At 44.0% G+C, this 10357-nt stretch overlaps 2 protein-coding genes across 2 annotated transcripts; both read right to left on the minus strand.

Annotated features, from left to right (window-relative positions):
- Positions 1–812: 812 nt before the first annotated feature.
- LOC115529916 (protein transport protein Sec24D-like) lies at positions 813–4580 on the minus strand. The gene is made up of 6 exons (XM_030339063.1): positions 4464–4580; positions 3861–3957; positions 3267–3412; positions 2696–2834; positions 1487–1528; positions 813–943 (listed from the first exon to the last, which is right to left on the minus strand). The coding sequence occupies exons 1-6, from the start codon at positions 4578–4580 to the stop codon at positions 813–815; spliced, it is 672 nt and encodes a 223-aa protein (XP_030194923.1).
- Positions 4581–5291: 711 nt separating this feature from the next.
- Positions 5292–6910, minus strand: LOC115529917 (la-related protein 7-like). Its single transcript, XM_030339064.1, has 3 exons — positions 6786–6910; positions 5426–5585; positions 5292–5329 (listed from the first exon to the last, which is right to left on the minus strand). Exons 1-3 carry the CDS (start codon positions 6882–6884, stop codon positions 5292–5294), a joined length of 297 nt encoding a protein of 98 aa, XP_030194924.1. The 5' UTR covers positions 6885–6910.
- Between the last annotated feature and the right edge of the window lie 3447 nt (positions 6911–10357).

Here is a 10357-nt window from a genome sequence, read left to right on the forward strand (position 1 = left end):
TGCAGGCTGGAGTCCTTTTTGATGACGTCATAAATTTATTCATTGATTAAAGGAACCAAACCAAAACTATATACGCCACCACAAGCCTCACAAAACAAACATAATATTTAAATTCCAACTACAACTTTGTTTACAGTAAACTAAAATAAGTGATCAAATGAAGATCATAACCAATGAAATTATTAAATTATTCTTTATTTAATCAAACTAAGCTTATCATTTAATGTGCATTGCATTGGCTATGCGCAAGGAGGAAAGTAGTGAAAATAAATCAAACTTTTGACTCAATTGACTTGTGTAGATGCACTGCCAGTAGCACTGTCGAGTTGCAATCTAACAGAATGACTCATCTAACCCCCACATGAAATGCTTACAGGTCGACCCATGCCTTCACCTACATTTCGAGGGCCCATAAGGGGCTTCCATTAGAGCAATTAGAAACAGAATTAAGAGGCTGCCATACATGAGTTTATATTCCAACAAGAGAAACACAAAGTTCCAGAGCCAGAGGAGCCAGATGCAGACACGCCCGGAGCCGCTAACTACCCAGGACCAGACCCGGCCGCGCCAGGATCAACAGCCACACCATGCAATCAAATAGCGGCAGGGTTTGAATCAGTTCTGTTTTGAAGGTCCACCATTAACAGAAAGGTTGATTGGATCAATTATAGATACTATAATCAACAACGGTTTGTCAATTTGACCACTGATGCAGTCAAAGGACTATCGGAACAAATAGATGCCACCTCCCGAATGACCTATCAGAATAGGCTAGCCTTGGACATGTTATTGGCAGAGCGAGGAGGGGTGGTTCAGATGATAGGGACGACATGTGGTACTTTTATCCCCAACAACACAGCTCCGGGTGGGTCGGTGGCCAGGGCGCTGTCGGGGTTACAGTCTCTCAGATTAGAGTTGGCAGAGAACTCCGGCATTGATGACGCTTTCACCGGACGATGGGGAACCTGTTTGTGGTGAGCGCTCCAGGAGCACCAGGTGCCATCCAAGCTTACATGGAGATCAAGTATGAACCCGTGAACACAGACGAGGATTCACCAGAGGGGCCCGACCTGATCCGGTTAGACGGTTGAACATGTTCCTAACTTCTGGTACGGGCGAGTTGACGATTGGACGCCAGGAGGAGGCACACATGTGATCGTGCTAGTAACCTCTACATGTGAGCCACGCCCTTGACAAGAAAGGGACGAACATTGGACTCACAAACTACAGGACCTGATGACAGCAAACAGGAGCAACGACGACTACAATGTCCAAAACCCCAAACATACATACAGCGCACCAATACATGAAGATCACCTGAATCATTCAAAATCTATGCATATCTGAATGGACTTTTTGAATCTAAAATTTATGTCACTTATTTTTGTGGTGTTTCCATTCAATGCATGCTGAAAGTGTAACACTTTGCATCACACATAGTTACAATTATTTGATGTGTTTTCTATGATTGAACTGATATGTTTGCCTTTGTGATAAACAGTTGTTAGCTTCAGGATGGCGCGGTAGGCTAGGGAACACCGAGATAATAATCATTTATTAGTCATCGGTGTTTATATTATTGACTGTAACAAGGCGCTTGACACCAGGGGAATAGAGACGTTGTAAAACGAAGTAATCTCCAAATGAGTTTAAATGTGTTAAATATTAATAAAGAAAAACAATACATACAATGTGAATAAAAACAACAAACTGAACTTATTCAAGTCAAGTTTATTAAAACCATTCACATGTTTTGTGTAAGAGCCCGCTTTACGAAAAAAGTTAATAACTGCCTTGGCGTTTTCATCCACCAATTAAAACCGTCGTGGATGGCAGTAAAGGGTTAAACGGACATCGTTGCAGTTTCGCAGGGATTTCGCTCCTGATATTGTAGGAGATGTCATCCGCAGTCATCTTTACGAGGAGAGCATGTGGTCCCGGTTACCAGGAGAGATATTAATCCCAGTGGCTGGTAAGCCGACGAGCAGCCATGTTAAACCAGACTTTAGGGTGATGTATGGATTGGCAAGGAGAAGGAGTAGGGGGGTCAGCCTGGGGTCAAACCCAGGCCCCCGCATAACAGTGTGGGGCTGTCTGTCAGCACGTCTTAGGTATGATGAACGTGCGTCTGAAATAAAGCACTGCTCAGACTCCTTTTCTCATTATTACTGCTACTTGGACAACGTTTGCTAAAGCCTCTGGCAGGTCAACTTGTACTTGTTCTTGTTTTTCTAAACGGAAAGGTGTTTGAGAAGTCATTCCGGCATTGTTAAAACGGCAATATATATCAATTAATACTGTTAATATTGAGATATGATCACACTTTAATTCATCTGGCATAATGTATCTTCTAACTAAAAACAACAAATGAACGTCTCAACTGGTTCGGTTATGACGTCTCTCGATGACTGATTAACTTCTTATTCAATTGTTGGCGTAGTGGAATATATATCCGTCATCTTATCATCACTATGAAGGTATTAAGGCTGTAAACAAAGCGAACGCATACATTTTAATAACTGGTATTTTCCAACTGACATTTCTAACCGACATATTCAAACTCAAATTGAGGTTCAAATAAGCTGAGGAACGCAGAAGAGTTACTGCGGTGTGGAAACGCAAATGGAAACGCAAATCTTTAAAACCTTGGGTGAGGAGAGGGGTCGGGAACGAACAGAGAGAGTTGGATGGTCACCTGTTTTGGCGAAGAAGTTGATGAGCGAGTCCGTCTCGCAGCTCTTGAACAGCTCCATCAGCTGGGAGCTGCAGTTCAGACTGAGGTTGTGGACGCGCAGACGCCTCTGGCCCCCGACCGTGGTGTAGAGCAAGGCACACTGGGTAATACGGACAGACGGACACGGCTTTACAACAACAGCAGATGACACGATTGTTATAATCGAAGCGCTGGTGATGTATCGTGTCTGATGATATAAAATACAACGATGTGGTGCTGCTGTGTAGCTCAACTGGTAGAGCAAGGCATTAACTTCGCCAGGGTTGGAGGTTTCATTCCCACCGGGGCTGTTTTACGCTGACAATGTTTGATAAGGTGTTGTGAGACACTTTTGATCAGATTATCCACCAAATGGTTTAAAAGATAATAACTAACCCATGGCTAGCAAACATTTGCTGGGCGGATTATTATTGTGTTTTGATACATTCCTGTAACAAAACAGACCTGTAGATTATATTTCCCATTCATCGGTTTGCTGAGCGTGCGTGCGCTGCATGTGCGTTGTGCGTGCGGTCCCCCGTGACGCGCGTACCTGCATGAAGGCGCCCGTCTCCTCGCTGAGCGTGTCGTCGTGCTTCAGCTCCACGGTGATGGCGTGGTCACAGTCCACTGCAGCCAGCTCCACGTCCGTCGTGTTGTTCATGTACACGCCGCCGAAGAAGTCCGTCGCCCGGAAGCCTGGCGGGACGGCGACAGAGGTTGACACGTTGAGTTACTGCGGGTTGACTGTTAAACGGGAGGTTGCTAGTTCGACCCCCCGGCTCCTCATAGCTCGGTGACGCGGTGCCCCTGAGCGAGCCTTGCATGGTAGGCACCGACGTGGATGTGTGTGTACATGGATGTAGGTCGCTTTGGATAAAAGTGTCTGCTTAACGCCCTAAGGGTAAGCTATACTTGAGGATGTGGTTTGACCTTGGATGCTTTTTATTTTGAGTTGAAACTCACACTGCTCAAGAGAAACCCTGCCTAAAAAAAATACTTTAACTTTTACTCCCATTTTCACAGTTATTGTTCGCATTAGGGCATTTTATCTAAAATGATTGTTATAGTATCCAGGTTGAAAAATCCTTGGCATCACCTTTAACTTAATTCCCCTATTTTTTCAGGTTTACAGGTTTTTGCATACCTGTGCTGGTGCGGACGCGTATGATGGCGTCAAACCCGATGGGCTTCTCCACATCCTTCCTCAGGTCCCTCAAGAAGTGTTCCACGTCGGTCTCCACCTAGGAACCCAAATTAGCGTTCAGGCTGCGGTTAGAGGAGGTGCGTGTACCGTTTAGAGGAGGTGCGTGTGTGTACCGTTTCACTGCACATGCTTGTTGAATTTTCATGGAATTCAATTTTGTTTGGATTCTTTTTCATAAACTGTGTTGACGACTGTGATAAACAGTCTTTTGAATCCTAATTAATTGCTACTCTTTCTTTATCACTTGAGGCCAACTACTGAGTAAATATAATAATAAAGCAAAGCTAAGCGTTGTTTTTTTTTTACATCTGATCTAAAGTCTGCTTCAAGTGCACATGCCTGGCCTGTAGCCAGAGACAATAGCCTAACTAGAAAGTATCCACAGTTTCATTAATAGATTGTTTTCCCATTTCGGGCCACAAAAACATCCATGTTTTAATAGATTGTAATGTGTTCTAAACGCACAGACACACACGCACAGACACACACACACGCACACACACCCGACCCACCAACCCACCCACACACCCAACACACACACACCTGGAAGTTGCTGTACTTGTAGACGGCGCCCCCGGTGTGCGCGGGCACATCCCCCATGGTGGCGATGTCCAGGTACTGGCTCGGGTGGAACAGCGTCTGATTGGGCGGCAGACACATCAATCAGTCAACCGGTCAACCGGTCAACCAATCACAACCCTTTATTTGTCCCCGGGGGAAATTTTGCTGGGATGCGTACGGTAAGCAATTTCTGTAACAATGCAGGAACTATTGAGAAAAAAACATGAATCTAAAAATGAGCTGTACACATTTTACCAGTATACCACTTAAAATGGAAAGATCAGCATTCCTTGATACGCTAAATGAATATGCAAGGAGCGTTTGAGGATAATGATAGAGATACAAATGAAATGGGATAATTATAAGATGAGTACTGCTACACTTGAGTACTACTACACCGAGTACTGCTTAGGTAGAACTTACATGGATACTAGTGTGTGTGTGTGTGTGCGTGCGTGCGTGTGTGCGTGCGTGCGTGCGTGCGTGTGCGTGTGTGTGTGTGTGTGTTTAGTGTGTCGCAGACAACCCATTATTATGTGACATCAAAAGTGGGCGTGTCCACCTAGACTTTTGCTGGATGCACCCGTTTAAGAAAACGCACATTCCAAGCTGCCATATTGGTTGAATCCCATTTGCCCACCGTACAATCCCATTGCCCACCGTATAACACACACACACATAACGACAATAGCGAGTGTTAAAGGAGATATCACCTGCATGCATTTCCAACCAGACATGGAGTTCATATTTGTATTTTTCTCCCACCTTCTCTGTTCCTCGTTTCTTTTCTCTCGGACGGTTCAACTTCACTCAGTCACTCTTCGGCAAATACCTTTGCTCATGATCACCTAAATAAATGACAAAAGACCTCAACGCCAAAACATAAACATGCGAGTGATGAGTCTTTGAAGGAACCGATAGATCTCTGAAGAACCGGTTCTCACCAGAGAGCAGATCCAGCGTCCAGCCGTGTTCCTTGGCGACGGCCGAACGGTCCTTGACGACGGCCTGGGCTTCCTCGGGGGTCTTGAAGCGGACGTGTCCTTCACTGTCTCCCTCCAGTGTGTCCACGCAGGCCACCGTAGATATTTTACAGAGGGCGTCCTGTAGAAATAAGAACATACAGACACTGGGATGGAATCACGGTGCATGTGGCTGGAGCGAACATTTATTGCAGTTCATTAAAAATGTATCTGAAAATTGAGAATGATCAGTCGTTACCAGGGCTGTAGTGGGCGGGGCACGCGGGGGGACGCCGGCCACACACTTCATTCAGCATGTTACAAAAAAAAAAGATTATAATAAAAATGATATCTATATTTGTTTTCACTATGGCAGCGCCGTCTGCTCAGTGTGGTGACTGCAGGCCCAGCCTCTCTGTAAAGTGGTGGTAGGGTGGCCATGTTAGGAGCTTTGGTTACTTTGGATTTGCTCCATCAATGTGTTGAGTGAAATGGGTGTTGGTCTCTAGACCTGTTGGTAGGCCTATTGTTTTAATACGTGGGGGAATGAGGAAGAAGCAGTATTATTAAACATGTTGATTTTTACAATTGAGATTAACTCAAGTTTCCATATTTGGCAAGTTACAACACTGAACTCACTGAACAACTCTGAATGTGCGTGAACATAACAATAAAAAACATGCATTTGGCCGTAGTTATTTTACAATGTTGAGTTGCGTTGTGGTGTAATTAACTGTATTGCAAAGGTTAACAACAAACCTTTGACCCTGGCTCTAACTTTAAATTTGGTTTGTCATTGAAGTCAGATCGTTGCGTTTCATTGTGTACTAAAGGTGAGATTATTGTGTTGTGTACTAAAAGACAGGTTGTTGTATTGTGGTGTGTTGTGTACTAAAGTGAGATCATCGTTGTGTCGTGTACTAAAGTGGGATCATCATTGTGTTCCACAAAGTGAGATCATCATTGTGTTGTGTACTAAAGTGAGATCATCAGTGTTGTGTTGTTGTGTACTAAGGTGAGATCATCATTGTGTTGTGTTGTTGTGTACTAAAGTGAGATCATCATTGTGTTGTGTTTACTAAAGTGAGATCATGGTTGTGTTGTGTTGTTGTGTACTAAAGTGAGATCATGGTTGTGTTGTTGTGCACTAAAGTGAGATCATCGTTGTGTTGTGTACTAAATTGAGATCATGGTTGTGTTGTGTTGTTGTGTACTAAAGTGAGATCATCTCTGATTGTGTTATTTTGTGTTCCCTAGGTGGAGCAGGGTGAAGAGACAACACCATCACCAGCGACATTCTCCTAAACTGCCAACACAATAAATGTCGTCCAATGAATTTGACCTGTAATGGTCTGTGTCCAAAGAGCGTCTTGTTCCAGCGTCTTGTTCCAGCGTCTGATTTCCTTCTGTGCGGCCGCTCCCAGCTTCTGGTTGAAAACATCTCAACCTTTCAGAAACGCGCTGGGGTCACAAAGTTAAACTAACGAATCATGATATATGAGATGGGCGGACTGGTCTGCCCTGTAAAGTTTGAAACTGGTGTACAAACTTGTTCCAGCGATGTCCGTATACCCGGATATCATCATGATCTGTCAATTATAGATAATATAAAGGCCTGTGTGTGAATCACAAGCTGAGCGGGAAGTTCTCTACGAATAGTCAAATATCCTTTATGCCTCCTTTACTTAACCTTTGTGGAAAACGTCATCGGGTCAAGGGGAGATGAGAAGGTGCTTCCTTTCGAACATAGGAAAGAACAGCACTGTTTAAAATGAATTCGACTCCACTTTTCCTAAACGACGTCATTGCGCGACGACGAGCATAGCTGACCTCTAGCGTCTCTAGCGTGGAACTAAAGTTTACCGAAGTTGGACTACAACAAGCGCTCTGTCGATCCACGCATTCTTATCGTATTGATTTCAATCAGGTTGTCACCAACAGTGAGAATGACTTAGGTCGGATATGGGCACACACACACACACACACACACAAACTCCACATCTACGTTGTTTCCTGGTAAAAGAGGACCTAAATTGTGTATATATCTTGTCACATGAGTCTTCAGCAGTAATTGATAAATGTTCAGGCGCAGTAAACCGATATCCCGCCCGCGTCGCCTCGTCTGAACCCACGCGGGGAAGAGAGAGTCACTTTCTCTTTCAGAAGACCACGTGATTTATTTGATATCACTACTGATGACCTAGAAAATAAACAAACTACATTTATAGACTATTGGTCAAGACCTATTAATGAGACGCCTACATGGTTGGGTTCTCCAATGATATGCACATTTGAAGCGTTCATGAGCGAAAACATCCCACAAAATAATATCTCATAAAGCCGCCCCAGTTTAACATGAGCCACTCTGGCTCAGGTGAGGTAACCCCTCCCACTTTATGGCTTAGTTGAGATAACCCCTCCCACTTTATGACTCAGAAGGGGTAATCGCTCCCACTTTATGACTCGGATGAGGTAACCCCTCCCACTTTATGGGTCAGCGGAGATAACCCCTCGCACTGTCGCTCTGCATCCACAGGCTGTGACTGCCTTCTAGTGGAGGAAATGAAAGCAGAGGAAGACGGGGTGGTGTACAGTATTATGAATAAATGTTGCTGTTTTAGATTATGCTTTATAATGCTTATAATGAATGTCGAATGGACAGACTGGTGAGGAGTGCTGGCTCAGTAGTGGGAACAGAGCTGGACTCTCTGGTGACAGTGGCAGAGAGAAGGACCCTTGACAAACTGCTGTCCATCCTGGACAACACCCACTGCATGACACCTTCACCAGGCAGAGGAGTGTTTTCAGTGGCCGACTGCTGTCCCAGTCCAGCTCCACTAATAGACTCAAAAACTCTTACGTCCCCCTGGCCATCAGACTGTACAACAGCTCCCAGTAAAGGCAGGGAGGACAATAGATAACAACAATGGACAATTTATTTATTTATTCATTTATATTTATTTATATCTGTATTTTTGCACATCCATCTGCACTGTTTTTATGTGTGTTTTCGGCTGCTACTGGATACTTGAATTTCCCCCGGGATTAATAAAGTATCTATCTATCTATCTATCTATCTATCTATCTATCTATCTATCTATCTATCTATCTATCTATCTATCTATCTATCTATCTATCTATCTATCTATCTATCTATCTATCTAATGCCACTGTTACTGATAGTTACTGATGTTATTATCCAGCTTTTGCTGTTTCGGGTGGATAATTCTCTATGCAATCTAAATCTACAGTTGGTTTATAAAATAACCAATGTGAAGTTACGAATACATTAGAGTTACACGTAAAGCAGCTGTTGCTGTTTTAGGTGGATAATGTGATTGCACCAAACCATTCGATAAATTAAGAATTTTAAAACATTCTGTTGAATGAATAGTTGTTTTATTTGCACACCAGCAGTTAACGTTAAAACATACAGACGCAGGCGTATCGCCTCCAAATGTATGCTGGGTAATAAATGTTTTAATCGCATAGCTGCCCACAGAATCGATGCGTCCTCCAGAGCTGGAGACTTGAGGCTTGACTTGACCTGTGAGACTGGACTCTGACTCCCTGCTGTGAGACTGGACTCTGACTCCCTGCTGTGAGACTGGACTCTGACTCCCTGCTGTGAGACTGGACTCTGACTCCCTGCTGTGAGACTGGACTCAGACTCCCTGCTGTGAGACTGGACTCAGACTTCCTGCTGTGAGACTGGACTCTGACTCCCTGCTGTGAGACTGGACTCTGACTCCCTGCTGTGAGACTGGACTCTGACTCCCTGCTGTGAGACTGGACTCTGACTCCCTGCTTTGAGACTGGACTCAGACTCCCTGCTGTGAGACTGGACTCTGACTCCCTAATGAGAGACTGGACTCTGACTCCCTGCTGTGAGACTGGACTCTGACTCCCTGCTGTGAGACTGGACTCTGACTCCCTGCTGGGAGACTGTTCTGGACTTGGCCAACTTGAGACTTGAATGCTGGGAGACTCGGGTCTCTCTCTCTGGACAAGAAAGAAAAGATGTGGTCAGATTCCACAAGGGCTGTTTTAAACGATCAATGTATCATATCATCGCTGCATGCATCGTTAGTCTGTTGCATCGTTATTCCAAAAAAAAATGCTTCCAAATCTCTCCCTTCTTTGAACTGGTCTGCTGCCAGCCCTGATAACGGGAATAACTCCATGCAAGCTAAGATAGGCCTAGTGTTGATGATGAATCCAACATCTGAATAATAGAAAATATGACGAGAGAGAAGTACGACAGACAAGAAGACACAACAACAAGCAAATAAATCATTGACTGAAAAGTGTCCGGGAAGTAAGTGTGTGTGTTTGTGTGTGTGTGTGTGTGTGTGTGTGTGTGTGTGTGTGTGTGTGTGTGTGTGTGTGTGTGTGTGTGTGTGTGTGTGTGTAGTCCACCGCCCTGACCAGCGTTACTGTGACTAGAGTTCATATTTCTTACGATCTTCCTCCACCAGCGTCCTGATATCAGATGTCTTATGCTGACAGACAAAATACACACACACATACACGCACACACAGCTATATCTAACACACACAGACACGCACATACACAACACACACACACACACACACACACACACACACACACACACACACACACACACACACACACACACACACACACACACACACCAATCTACGCACATACACTCGACACATTTATCTGAACTGTAAATATATTAGGCTACATTGATGAAGATTGGATACATTATGATGAATGAACATAATGTGAACATAATGTATATCTAAACCTTATATCTCTCTGGCCATTATTTATAAGTGAAGATATTGAATAAGGGAATAGTGAATTATTTCAGGGTTACATGAAACTTGATCGAAGTTGTGTGCGTTTAAGTTAGTTTCACTTTAGGTTCTCCTGGTAACTAATGA

This window comes from Gadus morhua, chromosome 17, assembly GCF_902167405.1.
Source record: "Gadus morhua chromosome 17, gadMor3.0, whole genome shotgun sequence".
Lineage (NCBI taxonomy): Eukaryota > Metazoa > Chordata > Actinopteri > Gadiformes > Gadidae > Gadus > Gadus morhua.